The 25,459-nt window shown below is 37.9% G+C and overlaps 6 protein-coding genes across 10 annotated transcripts; 5 read left to right on the forward strand and 1 right to left on the reverse strand.

Moving 5' to 3' along the window:
• Positions 1–649: 649 nt before the first annotated feature.
• Positions 650–2,179, reverse strand: LOC109175463 (phospholipase A1-Igamma2, chloroplastic-like). The gene has a single exon (XM_019324721.1). The coding sequence runs from the start codon at positions 2,042–2,044 to the stop codon at positions 650–652; it is 1,395 nt and encodes a 464-aa protein (XP_019180266.1). The 5' UTR covers positions 2,045–2,179.
• A 3,241-nt stretch (positions 2,180–5,420) lies between these two features.
• On the forward strand, positions 5,421–11,770 carry LOC109175611 (phospholipase A1-Igamma2, chloroplastic-like). Of its 2 annotated transcripts, XR_002053295.1 has the most exons (3): positions 5,421–6,886; positions 8,893–8,931; positions 11,648–11,770. XR_002053295.1 is itself a non-coding variant. In XM_019324905.1 (2 exons), the coding sequence occupies exon 1, from the start codon at positions 5,470–5,472 to the stop codon at positions 6,847–6,849; it is 1,380 nt and encodes a 459-aa protein (XP_019180450.1). In that variant the 5' UTR covers positions 5,421–5,469; the 3' UTR covers positions 6,850–6,886; positions 8,893–8,967. The 2 variants fall into 2 exon arrangements, 1 of the variants encoding a protein (XP_019180450.1); XM_019324905.1 differs by lacking the exon at positions 11,648–11,770 and having other exon boundaries at positions 8,893–8,967.
• On the forward strand, positions 10,175–18,017 carry LOC109175610 (phospholipase A1-Igamma2, chloroplastic-like). 4 transcript variants are annotated; one of them, XM_019324902.1, is made up of 3 exons: positions 10,175–11,570; positions 12,326–12,329; positions 13,208–13,336. In XM_019324902.1, exons 1-3 carry the CDS (start codon positions 10,198–10,200, stop codon positions 13,214–13,216), a joined length of 1,386 nt encoding a protein of 461 aa, XP_019180447.1. In that variant the 5' UTR covers positions 10,175–10,197; the 3' UTR covers positions 13,217–13,336. The 4 variants fall into 4 exon arrangements, 3 of the variants coding, with proteins under 3 accessions (XP_019180447.1, XP_019180449.1, XP_019180448.1); XR_002053294.1 differs by lacking the exons at positions 12,326–12,329; positions 13,208–13,336 and adding an exon at positions 17,992–18,017 and having other exon boundaries at positions 10,175–11,639; XM_019324904.1 differs by lacking the exon at positions 12,326–12,329 and having other exon boundaries at positions 10,175–11,576; positions 13,215–13,336.
• On the forward strand, positions 16,575–17,906 carry LOC109175464 (phospholipase A1-Igamma2, chloroplastic-like). Its single transcript, XM_019324722.1, has one exon. It carries the CDS (start codon positions 16,614–16,616, stop codon positions 17,904–17,906), a length of 1,293 nt encoding a protein of 430 aa, XP_019180267.1. The 5' UTR covers positions 16,575–16,613.
• A 1,159-nt stretch (positions 18,018–19,176) lies between the features above and the next one.
• Positions 19,177–22,483, forward strand: LOC109175608 (protein transport protein sec23-1). The gene is made up of 2 exons (XM_019324895.1): positions 19,177–20,200; positions 20,647–22,483. The coding sequence occupies exons 1-2, from the start codon at positions 19,481–19,483 to the stop codon at positions 22,300–22,302; spliced, it is 2,376 nt and encodes a 791-aa protein (XP_019180440.1). The 5' UTR covers positions 19,177–19,480; the 3' UTR covers positions 22,303–22,483.
• Positions 22,484–23,200: 717 nt separating this feature from the next.
• LOC109175619 (40S ribosomal protein S15-4) lies at positions 23,201–25,292 on the forward strand. Its single transcript, XM_019324917.1, has 4 exons — positions 23,201–23,325; positions 23,405–23,550; positions 23,670–23,727; positions 24,832–25,292. The coding sequence occupies exons 1-4, from the start codon at positions 23,323–23,325 to the stop codon at positions 25,078–25,080; spliced, it is 456 nt and encodes a 151-aa protein (XP_019180462.1). The 5' UTR covers positions 23,201–23,322; the 3' UTR covers positions 25,081–25,292.
• Positions 25,293–25,459: the final 167 nt, after the last annotated feature.

Genomic DNA, 25,459 nt, shown 5'->3' on the forward strand with positions numbered 1-25,459 from the left:
CTAAATTGTACGCGCTGAATTTACAAATCAATCCTTGCATCTATTCCACATTATAGTTACACTAGCCATTTATTTACCATACTAGATATTCTGTCTTTATTTTTTCAAAAATAATAATAATAATTTCTACAGAAGGTTGCATCTAGTATTAGAGCATGCAATACTTCAAATGAGCCCGACTTGTCTATAAAATTTTAATGTCCGTTTGGTTCGCGTAAAAGAATGGAGGAAGAATGAAATTTAAATTCTATGAAAAAGAAGTTATTGAGAATAATTAATAACAAATTTTAAATGTGACTACATAATAAAAATATGTAAGGGTAATATTGTTCAAACATATTGTATCTTTCTTCTCAAAAAGTGTGGAATTTAAAATAGGGGCATTTGAAATTCAATTTCCTCAACTTTAAAGAATTGAATTCCCAACAAGTTGATACTCCCACCAACCATTAAAAAAAAATGAAAAACTAACACTCCAAATAATTTAAAATAATTTAAATTTGTGTGGACCAAATGGGTGGAGTATGGACAAGAAAAACAATGGTATAAATAGCCATGCAACAATAAACTTATCCTACAACCTAATTTGTTAATAAATAAAATAATTTAACAACCAATAACCAGCAATGGTGTGCCTTGGTGTTCCTAATCACTGTTCAACTTTCTTCGCTTCCCTCCATTTCGGTGGAATCTGCAAAGCATCATTCAACAAATCTGCAGATTTGTTTACCAGTGCAAGATCCCTCCCAGTGGCGCGCAAGAACTCTCTTCCTTCCCCCTGGTACCCATCGAGTAAATGCAGAAGAAGCTCCAAGTTGTGGACTTCTGCAATGTCGATTGACTTTTTTACGAAGGGAGATTTAGTGTGGTCCAACGTAAGTTTTTCCCCGACATGGAAGTAACTCCATGGCAGAAACTCAACAAGCTTCTGCATAAACACAGGCAGGCGTTCGTTCAACAAAACCCCAGGCACTTTCGGCACGGCATCGTGGATGTTCGCTACTCTCAGTACTTTTACTCCCAGTTCTTCCAATCTCTGCTTGAATCTGAAGTTCCCAACTCTCGGCCCGGAGAACGAGAACACGCTGATGATGGGTATTTTTTCTCCGTTGTCTTGAATCATATTTTCTGCTATATCATAAGCGTTTAAGGTGGCAAGAGCGCTGCCCAGGCTGTGGCCTGTCACTGAAATGCTCAGTTTCTCGCCTGAATATTCATGGACTAGTCTCTGAACTTCTTCTGCCACCTGAGTTCTTGCTGATTTGTTGGATTCGTCGTTCTTGGTGTATACATCCAAGAATCCATCTTCAACCTTGATTGAAGGGTCATGGGTGGGGAGATCATGATCTTCTGTGGAGGTTTGGAAGTCCTGGATGTCTGCGAATATCTCCAGGCCTGTCACAGTGCCTCTCCAGGCAATGGTTATGTCTCTCCGGCCGAGGTGTCTTGAGTATTCGTCGTTTGAGACCGCGACATAGCCGATCCAGCTTGCTCCTTCGGTCCAATCGTCGGATAAGAGAGGTTTATTGAAGAAGTTTGGGACATCAAGGTTGTAGGATGAGTAGATGTATTTGGTGACATCGTACCCATATTTGGTCAATCCCAGGCTCTTGAAGAACATGTGAGGCTCAATCTTGATTCTATAGCCGAATCTGGAAGATGGGTCTTCCTCGTAGGCGTCATAGCATGCTTGAGCCATGTCGCCATAGCGGATCAGCTCGGTTCTTAGCAGAGAATCAAAGGGTTCCAGCAGGCCAACCCAGTTATTTCCGCCATGAATCTCTTCCCAGCAATCTGCTAATCTTCTTTCAGCAGGCTTTTGATCTTCAGCAGCCTTTTCGAAGCCATGCAACGTCGTGGTTATGGTTTTCACGAGCTGAAATCTGCATTTCAGGTTCCCAGTGGCTCCCCCGTTTCTTTTCAGTCCAAGAAGGGAGGAGCCCACCAGGAATCTGTGAACTGGGAGGGCTTTCTTGGCTAGATGGATGCCATGGGTGCAGCCTTTCTTGAGCCACAAATTGATTTGGGAGGTAATGGTAGCCATTGATGTGTGTTAGTACAGTCTGCAAAAAGGATTGTTTGGAGGGTAGAGGGAAAAGAGATGATGTGTGGGGAATGTTAGGATTAACATGCAATTTATAGACTTCTCTTTGGTGGTTGGATTGGATGACTTTTCACAGTTGACTCTGTCTTTTATTTCAGTGTGTTTTCAATGGCTTTCCCTGTGATGAATTGATCAATCAACGTTCCGAGTTTTCGTAGTCAAATAATTCCAATCCCATTGGGTAGGAAGTTGCTGTCTGCCTGCAATTAGCCTAATTTTCCCTGCTAACTAAATTAGAATTATAAAAAAAAAAATGCAGTCAATCTATGATTTACAAGAAATTAAAGCCCAGGGCTGCTATCCAAAGGTACACTCTGGGTACGGTGGAGCTGATCACCTAGTGACGATCTTAGTCGGTAAAGAAGCACAAGGAGGTAAATAACTCTGGTGAAGCCCGGCCCACAGCACACCTTATGATTTTAGACCGCAAAGTACCACAAGGGGTTAAATAACACTCCAGGTGAGACTTACTTTATGATCCTAGCCAGCAAAGGACCACAAGAAAGTAAACATACTTAATTATTGTCTATAAGTGATTCAAACAAAGAAGGCCATGTAATCAGTCTAACTCAAAAGCTTTGATTTATAGGAAACCCGCAACTATTACTTGAAAGTGTGCTCTGATTGAATCTCGATCACCTTGTGATCCTCACTCACTCTTGATGAAGCTTATTGCCCGCCTTGTGATCTTAGAACCTCAGTTGCCCTTGGCTAATTAGCTCAAACCAAGCAAGTTAATAGATCAGATAACTTTCACGAGATGTTGACTTGAAATAATCTTATAATTATTAAGCTAGCTAATTAATTGACCAACTTGACTATAAGTTGCCCATCTAACTCATAAGCTTATATTATACAAGACAAGAAGGGTGGTTTGTGAAGCAACTGGGCAATAATTTACGAATTTTTCAATAATTTACAGTAGCAGTCATACCAAAGTCATTGGATAGTTTTCATTATCCTTCCATGAGCAGAGTTAGTTCGGAAGTTAATATAATTACCCTTAGCAGCCATGCATAAACTAATTAAAGTCTTCACACACACACACACATAATTAACTATATATATATATATATATATATATATATATATATATATATATATATAAATAATTATAGCAAAATGGCTCGCGAGCCGTTCGGTCAAAACTCAACTCAAACTCGGTCAACTTCAAGCTCAAGCTTGCTCGTTTTATAACCGAATCGAGCTCGAGCTTGAGCTCAGCTCTACTCGTTTAAACCCCTAGTCCTTATATAGGTTTTATTATTATTATTATTATTATTATTATTATTATTTGCTTGATTTGGTCTCTCATATGTACCTAGTTTGTGAGCTAACAGAGTATGACACATGTCTTCCTCCTATGACTTATCTCTCATATATAATTTGTGAATTATTAGATAGGAATAGACCAAGACTATGTGGTCTAATGGTACCTGAGTTGGATTTTTATTTGGAAGGTTGTGAGTTCGAGCTTTAGGTTGAGAAAATATATGAACAAATACTACATTGTCATAGAGTCAGTAGAAACAGAGTTTATATGTCCATTTTCGGAAAAAAAGCATTGGTTGTTAAATTATTTTATTTATATTAGCAGATAACGTTGTATAGTAGGACAAGTTGATTGTTGATGGCTATTTATACCAATGTTTTTCTTGTGAATAGGGCGGGTAACATTTTATAATTGAAAGTTTGTAACATTTGGATAATTTAATACATTATATATAATCCATGTTTAAATTGTGATATATGGTTTTTTTTTTAAGATTTAAATGGAAGGGGACACACGAGGTCGATATATATGTTATTTTATAATCCATGCTTAACATTTCTTATTGCTATTATTTTTACTACAAATTAAATATTTTTAGATAGTGCATGTTACTACATGGGGTCCTTATATAGGTTCTATTATTACTTGGTCTTTTTTTTATTTTTTGGCTTTATTTGGTCTCTCATATGTAAGTAATTTGTGAGTTACGAAATATTACATATGTCTTCCTAATATAACTTGTTTCTCATATATGATTTGTGAATTATTACATAAGAATCAGGATTTACACGTCCATTTCACGATAAAGGAAAAGTCAAGCTAGAAGCAAGTTATTAATTTCTTAACAAACACTGCTAATTTAATAAGGAAAATGAAAACTATGTCAAGACTTTAACGTTATGCATGGCTGCTAAGGTTAATTAACTTCCTGAAAAACATTGGTAATTGAAGGATAATGAAAATTATCCCAATACTTTGGTATAGCTGCTACTATAAGTTATTGAGAAATTCATAAATTATTGCCCCAATTGTTACAAACACCCCCCCCCCCCCCCCCCCCTTCCCTTCTTGTGTAATATAAGCTCTTGAATTAGATAGACACTACTGGAAATTCTGAAATTTCCGACCACCTGAAAGTGATCTTAAATCAAGTTGAAAGTCTTGTTCCGACCACTTTTGGTATCCAGAAAAACCTTTGTTGCTATTTCCGATCACTTTTTGGACTTTTTGGTATCAACTTAATTTAAGATCATTTTCAGGTGGTCGGAAATTTCAGAATTTCCAGTAGTGAGATAACCCAACCAAGTTGATTATGTCGTAATTGATTTGGTAACTGTGAGATTTCAAGATTGATTTCTTGTAAACATTGCCTATTGGTTTTATTGGTATGAGTTGGTTCTTGACAAGTTGATATGGTAATTGGTTTGGTAACTACAAGATTAATTTCAAGTTTGACTTCTGGTGAGAGCTATCTATTGGTCTTCTTAGTTTGAACTTCTTAGTTAGAAACTAATATAAGGTTCTAAGTTTGACTCATAATAAAAGCTGTCTTAGTCTTCTTAGTTTGAACTTGTTATTGTGTAATATAAGCTTTTGAGTTAAATGTGATAGCCCCAACCAAGTTGTTCAAATATTTGATTTTGGAACTACAAGGTTCCTCTTGGTTTGAGCTCGTGAATCGGTTCTTATGTAATATATGCTTTTAAGTTAGATGTAACAATTAACCTCAAGATTTCAAGTTTGACACATACTGAGAGTTGTTTATTAGGTTTTTAATTTGAGTCGCAACTTAATTTAATTAGCATAGAAAAATGAAGCAATTTGCAGCCAGAAAGCAACTTGCCATCCAATGGGATTGAAATTTGACTAAAGAAAACTCGGTAGGTTGATTATATTGATCAATTCATCACAGGGAAAGCCATTAAACATACACTGAAATAGAAAAGACACAGTCAACTGTGAAAAGTCATCCAATCCAACCAGCAAAGAGCAGTCTATAAATTGCATGTTAATCTTAACATTCCCCACACATCATCTCTTTTCCCTCTACCCTCCAAACAATCCTTTTTGCAGACTGTACTAACACAAATCAATGGCTACCATTACCTCCCAAATCAAATTGTGGCTCAAGAAAGGCTGCACCCATGGCATCCTGCTAGCCAGGAAAGCCCTCCCAGTTCACAGATTCCTGGAGGGAGCCACTGGGAACCTGAAGGGCAGATTTCAGCTCGTGAGAACCCTAACCACGACGCTGCATGGCTTTAAAAAGGCCGCAGAAGATCAAAAGCATGCTGAAAGAAGATTAGCAGACTGCTGGGAAGAGATTCATGGCGAAAATGATTGGGTTGGCCTGCTGGAACCCTTTGATTCTCTGCTAAGAACCGAGCTGATCCGTTATGGAGACATGGCTCAAGCATGCTATGACGCCTACGAGGAAGACCCATCTTCCAGATTCGGCTATAAAATCAAGATTGAGCCTCACATGTTCTTCAAAAGCCTGGGATTGACCAAATATGGGTACGATGTCACCAAATACATCTACTCATCCTACAACCTTGATGTCCCAAACTTCTTCAATAAACCTCTCTTATCCGACGACTGGACCGAAGGAGCAAGCTGGATCGGCTATGTCGCGGTCTCAAACGACGAATACTCAAGACACCTCGGCCGGAGAGACATAACCATTGCCTGGAGAGGCACTGTGACAGGCCTGGAGATATTCGCAGACATCCAGGACTTCCAAACCTCCACAGAAGACCATTCTCTCCCCACCCATGACCCTTCAATCAAGGTTGAAGATGGATTCTTGGATGTATACACCAAGAACGACGAATCCAACACTTTCTGCAACAAATCAGCAAGAACCCAGGTTGCAGAAGAAGTCCAGAGACTACTCCATGAATATTCAGGCGAGAAACTGAGCATTTCAGTGACAGGCCACAGCCTGGGCAGCGCTCTTGCCACCTTAAACGCTTATGACATAGCAGAAAATATGATTCAAGACAACGGAGAAAAAATACCCATCATCAGCGTGTTCTCGTTCTCCGGGCCGAGAGTTGGGAACTTCAGATTCAAGCAGAGAATGGAAGAACTAGGAGTGAAAGTACTGAGAGTAGCGAACATCCACGACGCGGTGCCGAAAGTGCCTGGGGTTTTGTTGAACGAACGCCTGCCTGTGTTTATGCAAAAGCTTGTTAAGTTTCTGCCATGGAGTTACTTCCATGTCGGGGAAAAGCTTATGTTGGATCACACTAAATCTCCCTTCATAAAAAAGTCAATCGACATTGCAGAAGTCCACAACTTGGAGCTTCTTCTGCATTTGCTGGACGGGTACCAGGGGGAAGGAAGGCCGTTCTTGCGCGCAACTGGGAGGGATCTTGCTCTGGTAAACAAATCTAAAGATTTGTTGAATGATTCTTTGCAGATTCCACCGAAATGGAGAGATGCATTGAGGAAGAAAGTTGATAACTGATTAATTAGGAACTCCAAGCTAAGGGACACCATTGCTGGTCAATGGTTGTTAAATTAATTTATTTATGAACATATAAGGCTGTAGGATAAGTTTAATTTATTGTTGCATGGCTATTTATACCATTGTTTTTCTTAGCTTGTCGTAGAGTAACATTTTTCCTCAAAAATTTTATATTCCAAAGTTTGTAACATTTAGATAATTTAATGCATTATAATCCACCTTTAAATTGTGATATATGTTATTTTATTAATTTATTAATATAGAGGCTTAACATTTCATATCACTATTATTTTTACTACAAATGTTTTAGGCTTGTGGTTCGCTCGTCAAGCCGATCACGAGTCATATACATACATACATACATACATACACACATACACACACACACACACACACACACACACACACACACACACACACACACACACACACATATATATATATATATATATATATATATATATATATATATATATATATAGCCGAGCGGCTCGTGAGCTGCTCAGTTAAAACTCAACTCGAGCTCGGTCAACTCCAATTCGAGCTCAAACCGGCTCGTTTCATAACCGCCGATCGAGCTCGACTCGTTTATACCCCTAATCCTTATATAGGTTCTATTATTGTTTGATTTTTTTTTTTCGCTTTTTTTTTTTAGGGAAGAAAAGGGGGGTTACCCAAATATACTAATTAATCACAGGTGGTGCTCAGATTGAACGCACCCTCCATTCTCATGAGATCACGAAACCATCGGTGGATAAATTAAATCCATCCCCTCGTAGTGGTCCTTTGGCGCAGCTTTCGCTAACTCGTCCGCAACCCTATTTCTCTCTCGGGGGATATGCTTCAAGGTGACTGTCCAGTCCTTCCCTAGCCACTCTTTACACCATTTGACGAGCGTATCGCAATGGCCCAGAAGGTTGAGATCCCCGTTTATCCAGTTAACTGCTTGTTGTGAGTCGCTTAGGATATGCACTTTCCTCTCACCAAGTTCTCAAGCCCACTTGATGCCCAAGTAAATTGCCCACAATTCTGCTTCGAACAACTGAAGTGGTCTTGGTCATGCAACTGAAGCCTGTGATCCAGTGTCCTGCATGGTTACGAAGAACCCCACCACACCCTGTCATGTGGCTCTCTATTTGGTCTCTTTATGTACGCAATTTGTGAGCTACGGAGTATTACACATGTCTTCCTCATATGACTTATCTCTCATATGTGAATTGTGAATTATTACATAGGAATGAGATTTACACGCCCATTTCATGATATTGGAAAAGTCAAGAAGTAAACGTTAATTTCTTCACAAACATTGCTAATTATTACATAGGAATAGAGCTTATGCCTTTAAAAAATTAAACCATGTTCTTTTAGAACGAATTTTAGTGCGTTTAAGGATATATAGATTAAACATATTATTACTCTTTACTTGTGTCAAATGAAAAGACACATTAAAGAATCCTAAAGATAGTTCACCTCATTTAACGCTTAAACCACATGTTAACCTACATTCATATAGAACTCTCAAACTTTGTACATTGAATATATGATAACACATGAACCAAGGAAGTTTTTCAGTGAGGAATACTAGTTTTATGGCACTGACTTAAACGCTTTATTGCTACTAGTCTCTTCTGCCAAGTGATTACAATTTTGATTAATTAAAGGGTAGTCACAATATCTTTAATTGACTAAATGTTACTTCCTCCGTCTCATTTTACCTGTCTTACTTTCCTTTTTAGTTTGTCCCAAAATAGTGTCATCTTTCTAAAATTGAACATAACTATCACTCTACATTTCTCAATTTACCGTTTTGACTTTTCAAATTTTTAGAGGTAAGTACAATTGTACTTTGTACAAATAACACCTACTATAAGGGACAAAATTGAAAAGTTAGTAACATTTGTTATATTGTATTAAAAATCGTGCAAAAAGCAAATGAGACAATCAATTAGGGACGGAGGGAGTATTAAGTTTAATCACATTGAGGGAAGCATTGAGGAAGAAAGTTGATCACTGATTAGTAACTCTAAGGGACACAATTGTTAGTCATTGGTTGTTAAATTATTTTATTTATTAACATATAAGGTTGTATAGTTGTATAGTATGATAAGTTTATTGTTGATGGCTATTCATACCATTGTTTTTCTTGTGGATAGGGCGGGTAACATTTTTCTCAAAAATTTTATAATTGAAAGTCTGTAGCATTTGGATAATTTAATGCATTATATATAATCCATGTTTAAATTGTGATATATGTTATTTTATTAATATAGAGGCTTAACATTTCTCATCGTTATTATTTTTACTACAGAATGTTTTCAGATTATGCATGTTACTACATAGGATCGTTATATAGGTTCTATTATTATTTGGTCTTTTTTTTTTCGCTTTATTTGGTCTCTCATATGTATGTAATTTTTGAGTTATGGAGTATTACATATGTTTTCTTAATATATATGACTTATCTCTTGTATGTGATTTGTAAATTATTATATAGAAATCGAGGTTTACAGGCCCATTTTACGGTATGTAAAGGAAAAGTCAAAGAAACAAATGTTAATTTCTTAACAAACACTGCTAATTTAATAAGGAAAATGAAAACGATGTCAAGACTTTAATGTTATGCATGGCTCCTACTAAGGTTAATTAACTTCCTGAAAAACATTGCTAACTGAAGGATAACGAAAACTATCCAAAGACTTTGGTATGGTATAACTAAGTACAAGGATCTAAGTTTGACTTATAATAAGAGCTGTCTATTAGCTGTCTTAGTTTGAGTTGGTTATTGTGTAATATAAGCTTTTGAGTTAAATGTGATAGTCCCAATCAAATTGGTCAGATAGTTGACTTCGTAAATACAAAGTTCTTCTTGGTTTGAGCTTGTGAGCTGGTTCTTATGTAATATAAGCTTTTGTGTTAGATGAGGCAACTCTAGCCAAGTTGGTTGAATACGTTATTAACGAGGTTTCAAGTTTAACTAGTCGTCTATTAGCCTTCCTCATTTGAGTCACAACTTCGGGTACAGGCAGCATTATATATATTTTCAAACTGAAATTTAATTAGCATAGAAAAATGAGGCAATTTGCATCCAGGAAGCAACTTCCCATCCAATGGGATTGAAATTTGACTAAAGAAAAATCCGTAGGTTGATTATATTGATGATCAATTCATCACAGGGAAAGCCATTAAATATACACTGAAATAAAAAGACACAGTCAACTGTGAAAAGTCATCCAACCACCTCTGAGCACTCTATAAATTGCATCTTAATTCTAACATTCTCCACACATCATCTCTTTTACCCTCTACCCTCCAAACAATCCTTTTTGCAGACTCTACTAACACAAATCAATGGCTACCATTACCTCCCAAATCAAATTGTGGCTCAAGAAAGGCTGCACCCATGGCATCCTGCTAGCCAAGAAAGCCCTCCCAGTTCACAGATTCCTGGAGGGAGCCACTGGGAACCTGAAGGGAAGATTTCAGCTCGTGAGAACCCTAACCACGACGCTGCATGGCTTTAAAAAGGCCGCAGAAGATCAAAAGCCTGCTGAAAGAAGATTAGCAGACTGCTGGGAAGAGATTCATGGCGAAAATAACTGGGTTGGCTTGCTGGAACCCTTTGATTCTCTGCTAAGAACCGAGCTGATCCGCTATGGAGACATGGCTCAAGCATGCTATGACGCCTACGAGGAAGACCCATCTTCCAGATTCGGCTATAAAATCAAGATTGAGCCTCACATGTTCTTCAAGAGCCTGGGATTGACCAAATATGGGTACGATGTCACCAAATACATCTACTCATCCTACAACCTTGATGTCCCAAACTTCTTCAATAAACCTCTCTTATCCGACGACTGGACCGAAGGAGCAAGCTGGATCGGCTATGTCGCGGTCTCAAACGACGAATACTCAAGACACCTCGGCCGGAGAGACATAACCATTGCCTGGAGAGGCACTGTGACAGGCCTGGAGATATTCGCAGATATCCAGGACTTCCAAACCTCCACAGAAGACCATTCTCTCCCCACCCATGACCCTGCAATCAAGGTTGAAGATGGATTCTTGGATGTATACACCAAGAACGACGAATCCAACACTTTCTGCAACAAATCAGCAAGAACCCAGGTTGCAGAAGAAGTCCAGAGACTACTCCATGAATATTCAGGCGAGAAACTGAGCATTTCAGTGACAGGCCACAGCCTGGGCAGCGCTCTTGCCACCTTAAACGCTTATGACATAGCAGAAAATATGATTCAAAACAACGGAGAAAAAATACCCGTCTGCGTGTTCTCGTTCTCCGGCCCGAGAGTTGGGAACTTCAGATTCAAGTCGAGATTGGAAGAACTGGGAGTGAAAGTACTGAGAGTGGCGAACATCCACGACGCGGTGCCGAAAGTGCCTGGGGTTTTGTTGAACGAACGCCTGCCTGTGTTTATGCAAAAGCTTGTTAAGTTTCTGCCGTGGAGTTACTTCCATGTCGGGGAAAAGCTTATGTTGGACCACACTAAATCTCCCTTCATAAAAAAGTCAATCGACATTGCAGAAGTCCACAACTTGGAGCTTCTTCTGCATTTGCTGGACGGGTACCAGGGGGAAGGAAGACCGTTCTTGCGCGCAACTGGAAGGGATCTTGCGCTGGTAAACAAATCTAAAGATTTGTTGAATGATTCTTTGCAGATTCCACCGAAATGGAGGGATGCATTGAGGAAGAAAGTTGATAACTGATTCATTATTAGGAACTCCAAGCTAAGGGACACCATTGCTGGTCATTGGTTGTTAAATTATTTTATTTATTAAGGTTGTAGGATAAGTACAGTTTAATTTATTGTTGCATGGCTATTTATACCATTGTTTTTCTTGTCGATAGGGTAACATTTTTCCTCCAAAATTTTATAATTAAAAGTTTGTAACATTTGGATAATTAATGCATTATAATCCACGTTTAGATTGTGATATTTGTTATTTTATTAATATATAGAGGCTTAACGTTCTTTTCACTATTATTTTTACTACAAAATGGTTTTTAGATTGTGCATATTACTACATGGGGTCCTTGTATATGTTCTATTATTATTTGTTTTTTTTTTTTTTTTTTTTTTTTTTTTTTTTTTTTTTTGTGGTCTCTCATATGTACGTAGTTTGTGAGCTATGAAGTATTATCACACATACATGTCTTCTGTCATATGCTTTTATCTCTCATATGTGATTTATGAATAATTATTACATAGGAACATGGTTTACGCGTTCATTTCACCGTAAAGGAAAAGTCAAGAAGCAAAGATTAATTTATTATCAAACACTGCTAATTATTACATATGAACAGAGTTTATGCAAAAGCCGCATGTTCTTTTTAAGAATGAATTTAGTGTAAGGATAGATTAAGCATATTATTACTTTTTAGTTGTGTCAAATTAAAAGGCACATTAAAGAATCCTAAAAGATAGTTCACCTCATTTATATAGAACTCTCACATTACTATACATTGAATATGTGAACACATGAACAAGGAAGTTTCCTAAGGAGGAATACTAGTTCCAATTCTATGGCCCTCGCTTAAATGTCTTGTTGCTCCTAGTCCATTTGAGATGCTACTCTATCTAAAAAGATGGTATATAACTAAGCTTTGTCTTGACCAACTTTCCAAGGAGTATACTTAGGAATTGTGTATCACATGTCAGTATAATTTGTTTGTTAGGCTTTAAAATCCATTTTGACAAGTGATTACAATTTTGGTTAATTAAACATTAGTCACAACATTTTTAATTGACTAAAGGTTATTAAGTTTAATCACATAAAGATCGGCAATAACCTGATAATTGTTTAGTTATCTTACAATTTTTAATTAATTGAGGAGTAGCCATGATATCCTTAATCAATTAAAATTATATATTAAGTTGTTTCGCTATATCACTTAAAGTTTTAGACATATCAATTACGATTAATTATATATAATATGATGAAATTCAGCTCACGTGGAATGAAATATTGAGCTATGATCATAATTTAGCCCACAGACAATTATGCATTGGCATATAGTTTGGTAGTTTTGTTATTAATGATAAAAAAAATTAAACAAAAATCGTACCCATTCTGTTTCCACCATTCAACCTTAATGGACACATTATACGTAAAAATATAATTTAGCTCACAGACAATTTTTATAACATTTAATTTGAGTCTATCTTTTGCATAAACTACATTGGTAACATCGTCACGAAGACCAATAAACTTCATAATTAGATTACTTGCTAAAGATTTCGGTAAATTGACAAATTGATTGTCAATAGCTTAAACAATGAATCGACTTTCTCAATATGGTCAACTAAATGGAGGGAAGCATTGAGGAAGAAAGTTGAATAGTGATTAGGAACTCCAAGGGACACCATTGCTGGTCATTGGTTGTTAACTTATTTTATTTATTAACATATAAGGTTGAGGATTAATTAGTTCATTGTTGCATGGCTATTTATACCATTGTTTTTCTTGTCGGTAGCTAGGTAACATTTTTCCTCAAAATTTTTATAATTGAAAGTTTGAAACATTTGGATACTTTAATGCATATATATATATATATATATATATATATATATATATATATATATATATATATATATATATATATATATATATATAAGAGCCCAAGAGAGTTAGGCCTATAATGGGTAGAAAAAAAGGCGGTCACAGATTTTAATCAAATGAATGGCTCAGATTGATTAAAAGATTGATCAGATTTAAATTTTACACTAAAATTTCCTAAAATACCCACACACCGTTACTAATTCCGTTAAAATTTTAAGAATTGTCGTTAGTTCACCGTTAACTTACTCATTGATTTCAATAAAAAAAATGTCTTAGGTTCGAACCTCATCCCAATCAAAGTTGGCATAATTAGTACTCTATTTTACTCTTATTAAATTATATAAATAATAATTTAGTAGTTACAACAAAAAATAATACATGTGCATTTCTTTAATTTAGAATTATGTGTCCACAATGCCTTTATTCAAAAAAAAAAAATTATTCATTATCAATAAATTAAATAAGAGAAATAATTTTATTAGTTATATTGTCTTTATTTTTCTTCAATATAAAAATTCTTTATATTCAAATTTATTAATTGATTATATTCGCTACATTATCCTTACAATGTCTTTATTCCGTGAAAAAAAAATTATTAATTATCAATAAATTAATTAAAAGAAATATTTTCATTAGTTATATTGTTTTTATTTTTCTCAAATGTAAAAATTTTCACATTCAAATTCATCAATTGATTATATTCACTACATTATCTATTATCTTTTTTGTGCACTATTTTTCTAATTAAATATCAAAGTTATAATACAAAATGCATTCAAAAGTTATAATACAAAATAATGCTATATATTTATTTACCAAGTATTTTATTAATACCATGAAAAAATTTAAAAAATATAATTAATAAAGCCAACCATATTAACTACTTGAGAGATTTTGTGACAAAGAGAGTATTCAAATCACACAACAAATTGAAGCGAGAACTACCTCGCAATGTCCTTGTTTGACAATCCGCAGTTAGCGGTTAGCGTTAGCGGATTTGACCAACGAATTTATTTAATTATTAACCTTGGGTAGAAAAAATGACCGCCAAATTGTTAAATCAAATGAATGGTTCATATTGTTCAGGTTTTAATTTTTTTTCTTTTAAGATTTTCTAATTTATCGTTAATTATATGATTATCCATTTAACCTTTCCGTTAATTCACCGTTAGTCTAATTATAATATTAAAGTCTAGTATAGAATTATAACTACACCATTAATCTAATTCTAATATTAAAGTCTTAATAGAACTTAACCACAAATCCTAATGTCGGAATCTCCTCAAACAATATTAGTATATATTTAATATTTTATGCCCTAATTTTTATTTGTTCTCCCTTATGTCCCGTATTTGGTTTCAACCATACCTATACAATTATTTTATTGACAATTATAATCAATCTTGACTATATTATCTTGCATTTGTAAACTTAGAATTACCTATTTAACCCGCACGGGCTTAGCTCAATGGTTTAGTGGGTAGTATTTGGGAGAAGGGACCAAGGTTTGAACCTCGGCGGCGGCAGTGCGGGAATTATGTCCAAAGTGGGCAGATTCCTTGTGCGTATCAGCATTTGGCCTTGTCTGCTGAACCATTGAGTCACCGTGATTTACAACTTCCCACAATGCTCTGTCGGCTCGGAGTGTGGGGGGCCCTTGGGGTTGGGGACTCAACCTTTGGGAGAAGAATTACCGATTTAAATACGCAAATTCAACCTTCAATTATCTATGCATGAACAATTTCAATATAATCCTGCCTTAATATACTTTAAATACTTATTTAAAAAAAAAAAGCATTGGACATTATCCCAATCGCGCAATGCGCGTAAAAAAACTAGTTATTAATATAAAGGCAGAGGCTTAACATTTCTTATCGCTATTATTTTTATTATAGTGTTTTCAGATTATGCATGTTACTACATGGGTCATTATATAGGTTTTATTATTATTTAGTGTTTTTAAAAAAAAAATAAATTGTGAGCTACGAAGTATTACACAAATTTTTCTAATATGATTTATCTCTTATATGTAATTATGAATTATTATCGGTGAAGGAAAAGTCAAGAAGCAAACATTTAATATAATTTCTTAACAAACACTGCTAATTTAATAAGGAAAATGAAAACTATGTCAAGACTTTAAGGTTATGGCTGCTAAGGTTAATTAACTTCCTAAAAAACAGTGCTAGTTGAAGAATAATGAAAACTATCCCAAGACTTTGCTATAGCTGCCACTATAAGTTATTGAAAAATTCATAAATTATAGCCCCAATTGCTTCAAAACCCCCCTTCTTGTGTAATATAAGCTTTTAGATTAGATAGCTAACCCTAATCAAATTAATCAGATAAATGATTTGGTAATTACAAAGTTTCAAGTTTGATTCTTTGTGAAAGTTACATATTGGTCTTATTGGTTTGAGTTGGTTCTTGGCAAGTTAATCAAGTAGTTGAATTGGTAACTACAAGATTAATTTCGAGTTTGACTTAGCTTCTCATGAGAACTATCTATTGGCTTTAATAGTTTGAGCCGATTCTTGTGTCATATAAGCTTTTGAGTTAGATGTGGAGTTGTGGCAACTCCAACCAAGTTGGTTAGATAGGTTAGTTGATAACTACAAAGGTCTATTAACCTTCTTAGAATAGTTTGAGCTAGTTAATAATTATTGTGTAATATAAGCTTTTCATTTAAATGTGATAGTCCCAAACAAGTTAATCAGATAGTTCACTTCGTAACTACAAGGTTCTTCTTTGAGTAAGTTTGAGCACGTGAGGCGACGGTTCTTATGTAATATAGACTTTTGAGATAACAACTCTATCAGTTGGTTGAGTGGTTGACTTGTTATCTGCAAGGTTTCAAGTTCGACTCATTTTTTGATCAACTGTAATTTAATTAGCATAGTAATTAAAAATAAAGCAATTTGCAGTCGGAAAGCAACTCCCCATCCAATTGGATTGAAATTTGACTAAAGATCAAAAACTCGGTAGGTTGATTGATGAATTCATCACAGGGAAAGCCATTGAAAATACACTGAAATTAAAAGACAGAGTCAACTGTGAAAAGTCATCCAATCCAACCACCAAAGAGCAGTCTATAAATTGCATGTTAATCCTAACATCCCCACACATCATCTCTTTTCCCCTACCCTCCAAACAATCCTTTTTGCAGACTGTACTAACACACATCAATGGCTACCATTACCTCCCAAATCAATTTGTGGCTCAAGAAAGGCTGCGGCCATGGCTTCCATCTACCCAAGAAAGCCCTCCCAGTTCACAGATGCCTGGAGCGCTCCTCCTTTCTTGGACTGGCAAGAAATGGGGGAGCCACTGGGAACCTGAAATGCAGATTTCAGGTCGCGAGAACCATAACCACGAGGCTGCATGGCTTTGAAAAGGCCGCAGAAGATGAAAAGCCTGCTGAAAGAAGATTAGCAGAGTTCTGGGAAGAGATTCATGGAGAAAATGACTGGGTTGGCCTAATGGAACCCTTTGATTCTCTGCTAAGAACCGAGCTGATCCGCTATGGAGACATGGCTCAAGCATGCTATGATGCCTACGAGAAAGACCCATCTTCCAGATTCGGCCACAGAATCAAGATTGAGCCTCACATGTTCTTCAAGAGCCTGGGATTGACCAAATATGGGTACGATGTCACCAAATACATCTACTCATCCTACAACCTTGATGTCGCACACTTCTTCAAGCACAAACCCCTTTGGTCCAACGACTGGACCCAAGGAGCAAGCTGGATTGGCTATGTCGCGGTCTCAAACGACGAATACTCACAACACCTCGGCCGCAGAGACATAACCATTGCCTGGAGAGGCACTGTGACAAGCCTGGATATATTCTCAGACATCCAGGACTTCCAAACCTCCACAGAACACCATTCTCTCCCAACCCATGACCCTTCAATCAAGGTTGAAGATGGGTTCTTGGATATATACACCAAGAACGACGAATCCAACACTTTCTGCAACAAATCAGCAAGAACTCAGGTGGCAGAAGAAGTCCAGAGACTACTCCATGAATATTCAGGCAAGAAACTGAGCATTTCAGTGACAGGCCACAGCCTGGGCAGCGCTCTTGCCACCATAAACGCTTATGACATAGCAGAAAATATGATTCAAGACAACGGAGAAAAAATACCCCTCTGCGTGTTCTCGTTCTCTGGGCCGAGAGTTGGGAACTTCAGATTCAAGCAGAGATTGGAAGAACTGGGAGTGAAAGTACTGAGAGTGGCGAACATTCATGATGCCGTGCCGAAAGTGCCTGGGGTTTTGTTGAACGAACGCCTGCCTGTGTTTATGCAAAAGCTTGTTAAGTTTCTGCCATGGAGTTACTTCCATGTCGGGGAAAAGCTTATGTTGGACCACACTAAATCTAACTTCATAGAAAAGTCAATCAACATTGCAAAATTTCACAACTTGAAGTTTCTTCTGCAGTTGCTGGACGGGTACCAGGGGGAAGGAAGATAGTTCTTGCGCGCAACTGGGAGGGATCTTGCGCTGCTAAAGTTGATCAGTGATTGATTTGGAACTCCAAGGGACACCTTTAATTTATTTATTAACAGATATGGTTGTAGGATAAGTTCATTGTTGCATGGCTATTTATATTTTATACCATTGTTTTTCTTGTTAGAAGTGTAACATTTTTCGGGCCACATTTTTCCACAATAATAGTTTTACAATTCAGAGTTTGCACTTTGCAATATTGATAATTCAATAAATTGTTTTTTTTTTTTTTTTGAATGAATCAAAGAGTGGTATGTAAGTAGGGTATTAATTACTCATTAGAATATGGGGGATGGATACGTTGAATTGGAGAATTGAATGATCCTGTTTGGTAAAATAGTTAATTTATAGGTTATTTTGACTTATTTAATCACTATTAACTTTTTGATTTGATTAAAAAATTAATATAAATGTTTGGTTAATTAATTTTTTGTAACTCCAAAATGTTAAAATTCAAAAAAGTGTTCAAAGTTACTTTTTCAATAAGTATTTTTTAGAAATGAAATTATACCAAACAACTATCAGTTAAGAGCTAATTACCGAACACCTTTTTACAATAAGCTAATGTTATCAACTAGTTATACCCTCTAATCATCTAATGAACCCAATCAGCTAACAATTATTCGCTATCAGCTAACAACTATGAGCTATTAGCTAACAATCATTTACCAAACAGGGCCAAAGGCTTGTGGTCTAACACTCTAACCTAGGGATATGATTGAGTGGAAGAGACTCATCCATCCTTATTAACCAAAGGGTTAAGGGTGTGATCCTGGGCGCTCACCTAGAACCAAGAATGACTCGTGGTCTGATATAGTTGCATGAAGTGACCCTTCCAAATTGGGAGGTAATTAGGAGAATAACTTCTGCAGTAACTCGGGAGTCGGGACAAGATCCTGTGGACTTATTTTTGAGAGAGAAAGGAGATGATATATTAAAGATCAACCAAAGACGATGAGATACAGGTGGGTGGCATAGAAAACCACGAACCAATGGCAGACATAGAATCATAAGCCCGCGCTAGAACATGAGCTAAATAATTCGCTGACCTGTTGACATGGCGAACTGAAACGTTCCCAATGCCACTAGCAATCTTATGGCATTGCTTTACTACCGAACCAACATATGAAATATCATGTGGACTTATAACTAGTTGAATATTTAAAATAAAATAAAAAAGTGTGAAACGTGACTATCACGTGATACATTTCACTTTATTCCTTGCACCCATTTCTTCTCTCTTCTTTCCGTGGCCGGCTGACGGAATGCTGGCATCTCGCTGAGCCACCTTCACTGAACAACACTTTTTTTTTTTTTTTTTTTTTTTTTGTTTTCTTGAAATCCTTAGCCGCAAAGATAAAAGCTTTGGATTCAATACTCTCACTGGAATTCCAGATCTCCCCTCCGAGAATACCAAATCCCAGATAGGGGTTTTCAGCCCCTTAAGCCCTAGCTACCCAAATCTACAGTACTGAATTTTTAATGCAATCCACCCAAGTTTCCGTCGAATCCAGCTGATTTCTCGAACTGGGTCGCCCATGGATTTCGTGGAGCTGGAGGCGATCGAGGGCCTCCGATGGTCGTGGAACTCCTGGCCCGTTTCGAAATCCGAAGCTTCGGGTTTAGTAGTCCCTCTCGCGATCATGGCCACGCCGCTGATGGCTTTCAATGAGCTCCCGCTGCTCCCTTACGACCCTCTCATCTGCTCCGACTGCGGCGCGGTTTTGAATCCCTATGCCCGCGTCGATTACACCACCAGAATTTGGTCCTGCCCGTTTTGCTACCGGAAAAACCCCTTCCCCAAATCGTATCTCGCCATCAGCGAGAACAACATCCCGGCGGAGCTTTTCCCGACGTATAGTACGGTGGAGTATCAGCTGGGGAAAAAGGGGTTGGCAATGCCCCATAACAATCACTCGGCTCCGAATTTGATGCCCGGGTTCGGAAACGGGTCGTCGTTGGTGTCGCCGAGGTCGCCATCATTTTCGTCTCACCCTTCGTTTTCCGGCTCCTCTTCTATGGCGCCAGGGGCGGATTGCACCGGGCCGGCATTCGTGTTCGTCGTGGATGCTTGTACGCCGGACGAGGAGTTGAGGGTTGTGAAGAATGAGCTATTGCACGTGATTGCGCAGCTCCCGGATTATGCTTTAGTGGGGTTGGTGGTTTTCGACTCCATGGTTAGGGTTTATGATCTCAGCTTTGCAGACTGCTTCAGAGTGGTGCTTTTCCATGGGGAGCGTGAGCTCTCATCTCAGGAGGTATATATAGTATACTCTACTTACTAAATTTTAGCTTCAAAAGTTGGTTTACTTATCAGTTGTCATGTTTGTAAAATATAATCTATTACCCCAAAGCTCAGAGTTTTAGATAGTGAAGATGAAAGGAGTAAGGTGCATTGTTCTATCTACTGTGTGATTTTTGTGATCTTCTTTAGCCATGCATTATTTCATAGAAGTGAGACAAAGCTTAGTGAAAGTGAAATTGTATAGCTTTTGGAATTGGTACTAATATATTCTTGGTGTGAAAGCTGAGAATCTTATCTCCTTTCTTGATTTTTATGGTTTAGTCGTAGATTAAATCCATAGAACAGAATGCTTACTCTCAAATTCTGTATATTAGTTTGAGAATTTGATAAATGAAAAGACTGATGGCCACGGGAATTTGAGAATTTGTCTTCTATGTTTTGATTCTTTGTATTATACAGACCAAGCAGTTACTAGGCATTCATCCGGTGAAGTACCAAACGGGAATGATGCCAAGTGTGCAGAAAGAGGGATTCCTTGTACGGTTGTCAGATGGGGAATTTAGTATATCGGCTGCGATTGAGGATATCCAATCTTTGCCGAATGTCAGGCCAGGCCATCGTCCTGTTAGAGCGACGGGAGTTGCAGTTTCAGTTGCTGTTGGACTTCTAGAAGGGTACTTGGTTAACACGGGTTCTCGTATCACGATTTTCACCTCGGGGCCAACAACCATTGGCCCAGGGAAGGTGGTAGATTCAGATTTTCGAAATGCAATCAGAACTCACAGAGATGTGGATAATGGTCATGCAGCTTATTACACGAAGTCTTGTGGATTTTACAAAAAGATCTCGGAGAGACTTTCTGATTCGTCAATTGTTCTTGATCTGTTCGCCTGTTCGTTGGATCAAGTTGGAGCAGCAGAACTTAAGGATCCCGTGGAATGTTCGGGAGGTTTCATGATGTTAGGAGAATCTTTCGAGTCCGACCAATTCAAAAAGTGTTTGCGTCACTTGTACAGCCGCGATGAGTTTGGGAATCTGAAGATGTGTTTTGATGCAACGTTGGAAATAGTAACCACGAAAGACGTAAGAATCTGTGGAGCCCTTGGCCCTTGTGTATCGCTACACAAGAAGAATGGTTCGGTGAGTGACAAAGAAATTGGTCAGGGCGGTACCCATATCTGGAAATTAGGTACCCTCACCAACAAAACATGCATCGCCTTCTATTTTGAAGTCGGGGGTGAACAGAAAGCGCAACCCAGCTCAGCATTCTTCATACAGTTCATAACACGCTACAGATGTGGAAACATGGGATTTCGGAAAAGGGTGACAACTGCAGCGAGAAGGTGGGCTGGGACCCACTCTGCGGAAATTGTTGCCGGGTTTGATCAGGAAGCTGCTGCATCGTTAATGGCTCGGCTCGCCATCCATAAACTCGGGAGCACTTTTGCGCCCGACGTAATCAGGTGGCTGGATAAAATGTTGATACGCTTCGCTTCAAAGTTTGGGGATTACGTGCAGGAAGACCCATCGTCCTTCCGTCTCTCCTCCACTTTCTCCCTATACCCACAGTTCATGTATTATCTAAGGCGGTCTCAGTTCATCGAGGTTTTCAACTGCACTCCCGACGAGACCGCATTCTTCAGGCTGATGCTAAACCGCGAGGGAGTGGTAGGGTCTCTTATAATGGTGCAACCCACCCTCTTCCAGTACTCATTCGACGGCCCACCTGTCCCTGTTCTACTCGACGTGTGCTCCATCTCCCCAGACGTTATTCTTCTCTTCGACTCCTACTTCCATGTCGTCATACATTACGGCTCCAAGATTGCACAGTGGCGAAAACTCGGCTATGACAGGGACCCGAGCCATGAAAGCCTCAGGAAACTGTTGGAAGCTCCAGAAGTCGACGCTGAGCAACTGGTGGCCGAGCGCTTTCCTGTTCCGAGGCTCATCAAATGCGATCAGCACGGTAGTCAGGCAAGGTTTCTCCTCGCGAAATTGAACCCGTCTGTAACTCATAATTCTACACATACAGATGGGAAAGATGTTATATTCACAGATGATATTAGCCTGCAAGTATTCATAGAGCATTTGCAGTCTTTGGCAGTGCAGGGTTGATTGTGTGTTGTATAGTTGTTTGGGGTTTTTTTTTTTTGGTTTTTTGTTTCAGTCGCAGCCCGCAGGTCGTATAAAGGAAACATTGTACATTAGTACTGAGATAGAACAAGTATCTTTGTTTAATACTCCCATATTTTTTTTTCTTATGTGGAGAAGAAAATGAAGGCTTTCCCTTCTTGCATAGTTGCATGCATTGCTCCTTATTTCATCAATTCTTATATCGTGCATCAGGGCGTACAATGCATTGTGCAATTTAAAAAAATTCCTGTTTGTTTTATACATACAGAATTGTATAGTAGAATATCCATAAACTCTTGACATAATCATTGTTGCAAAAATCGGTCTAGGGGTTAGGTGCCCCTAGACCGTGGCAATTTCCTCCCTAGGCGCCCACCTAGGCAATCAGCCGCCTAATCACCCGCTTAGCGCCTAACTTGGCCGAGTTAACTCGTCCATTTTTGGCCGCCTAAGCACCCGCCTAGCGCCTAACTTGACCGAGTTAACTCGTCCATTTTTTGTCGACCAGCCAGCTCGGACTTTCTAATCTCCTTTTTCATTATATATATATATATATATATATATATATATATATATATATATATATATACTCGCACACATGCACTGTTTTCTTTTTTAGTTAGCCGCATAGACGCCCGTCTAGGCGCTAGGCGCGCTACTCTACCGACTAGCGCCTACTGCAACTATGAATATACATAATACACAAATTCTTAACATAATACGTATAGATTTTTACACATAATACACATAAACTCTTAACGTAATACGCATGAACTCTTAGGGAGCATAATGCAGTCTACTTGTCATGTGAGCTACAAAGATACTCTAGCCCAAATATATCGAGGCCCATATCCATAAAATTAATCAGGCCTCCCAAAACCCTACCTTTCTACCGTATATAACCCTATCCCGCAGTTTCATTCCCTTTTCATCGCCGCTAAGAGCCCGTCGCGCCACTCGCAGTACTCTGCAGCGAAGGATTCAGCTTGCATTTCCACAGCAATGGTAAGTTTCGCTATTTTTCTATATGCTGTATGTATGTCCGAGCTTTTGCTATGTGAATTGACGGCGGTGGTGTACATAGGCGGACGCAGAGCATGATGTGGCGGCCGGACAGCCAAAGAAGAGAACGTTCAAGAAGTTCAGCTTCAGGGGCGTGGATCTCGATGCTCTTCTCGACATGTCCACCGATGATCTCGTTAAGCTCTTCACTGCCCGCGCTCGCAGAAGGTGCTACTCGATTCCTTTAGTAGTTTAATTGGATTTCTGTGCGTTGTAGTGTTATATGTCGACTGTCATTTCGATTTGGCGAAGAAATTGTATTGATTTGGCCTGGTGATTTTGGGTAGGTTTAAGAGGGGATTGAAGAGGAAGCCATTGGCGCTGATTAAGAAACTCCGCAAGGCGGTATGAATGAGATTACCCTTTTGGATAACCTTGTTTCATTATTTTTGTTTCTTGCTTAATAGTTATATGCCATTTTAGTTGTCTTGTTCTATGAATATGGAGAAAAATGTTCATGTCTGCACTGGTTTTTACTGAAGTTATTCATTATTTAAATGCTTAGTTCTGGGAATATAAAAGATTTGAATTTGAATAGCACTTGTTGAATTCTGTTGCTGGGAGTACAACTTAGATGATCAAAATTTCTTTTGTTTGATTGGTGAAGGAATCCATAACACACAACAAGATCTCTGGATTGCTATTGTGCATTTGTTTTGGATCATAGTCTGACTTGTGCCCTAACTTGAATTGTTTTGTTTTTTTGGTTCTTTAATAAATTATTATTGTTTATGCCAGTGATTAGTCCACAAAATTCAGTCTTTCTCCATGATTTAACGGAACCCCAAGTCCAGCTTCTAAGTTACAATCACAACCATACCTGTTGTTGGACTGATCCTATATCATAGTTTTAGAGTGCAAATTTTGATTGAAGTGGCTTAAATAAGCAAAGAATAATAATATTGTTAATCAGTGTTGATACTATTCTTTGATTTGTGCAAGATTAGCCTGGTTAACTCTTATCATACATTCTTTCACAGACCTTGCTACACTTCCCTACATTTACCACTCACACAAACTGAGTTGAAATATGAAATAAAAAAGAAAAAGGAAAAAACTAACTACACAGAAATAGTCACATTCGGGAGTGGCAAAATTTGTGTGGTTTTTGTAGGAGTGGGAAGCATTTACTTTCTTTCACTTATTGCATGGCTCATATGGTATCTAATGTTTGGTACATAGAAATAGAATGTGTCTAGCTAAGTGTTTGATGGCTGACTTAATATTGCTTAGAGGGGCAATGGAAAAGTGAGAATGTGTAATGGCTTTCCATGATATATGGTTTGTTTGATCACACTTCTTCATGTTCACTCTGCATCTCCAAACTGAACCCGTTTGTAGCTGATAAATATCTCTTAACAATGATCCTTTATTAGCTCTTAACAATGATCCTTTTAGTTTGCTGCTTGGTGTTGGACAGCAATCTAATGCATTTGTTACTTGCTGCAGAAACGTGAGGCCCCACCTGGTGAGAAGCCGGAGCCTGTCAAGACTCACCTTAGGAACATGATTATTGTTCCCGAGATGATTGGAAGTGTCATCGGTGTTTACAATGGAAAAACCTTCAACCAGATTGAGGTTAAGCCAGAGATGATTGGGCACTACTTAGCTGAGTTCTCAATTTCATACAAGCCTGTCAAGCACGGTAGGCCCGGTATTGGTGCTACTCACTCTTCGAGGTTCATTCCACTCAAGTGATGCACCTACCATTCCCCAAGTGCTTTCTTAGGGATCTTAGCAGTAACATTTATTGCAGTTTCAATGAATATTATGAATGTGAGAAATGAGAACCCTTTTTTAGTTTATGTTCTTAGCTATTGCTGATGAGTGAGCACAGTGGATCTATTACTTGTGTTCTATCAAATTGGTTTTGTACTATGCATTTTCCAAATCTCTCAAGTTTTTATCTTCTTGTTGGCTTTCTGGTTTATACTCCTGAGGTTTATGTGTGTGTGTGTGTTTGCATCTGTTTATACTCTGTATTTAGGGAAAATGGCACTTTTTCCCCCTGTGTTATATACTTATAGCACTTTTTTCCCCTATATTATTTAAGTGGCAATTTTCCCCCCTGATATAT

Source organism: Ipomoea nil, unplaced genomic scaffold (genome assembly GCF_001879475.1).
Source record: "Ipomoea nil cultivar Tokyo-kokei standard unplaced genomic scaffold, Asagao_1.1 scaffold0688, whole genome shotgun sequence".
Lineage (NCBI taxonomy): Eukaryota > Viridiplantae > Streptophyta > Magnoliopsida > Solanales > Convolvulaceae > Ipomoea > Ipomoea nil.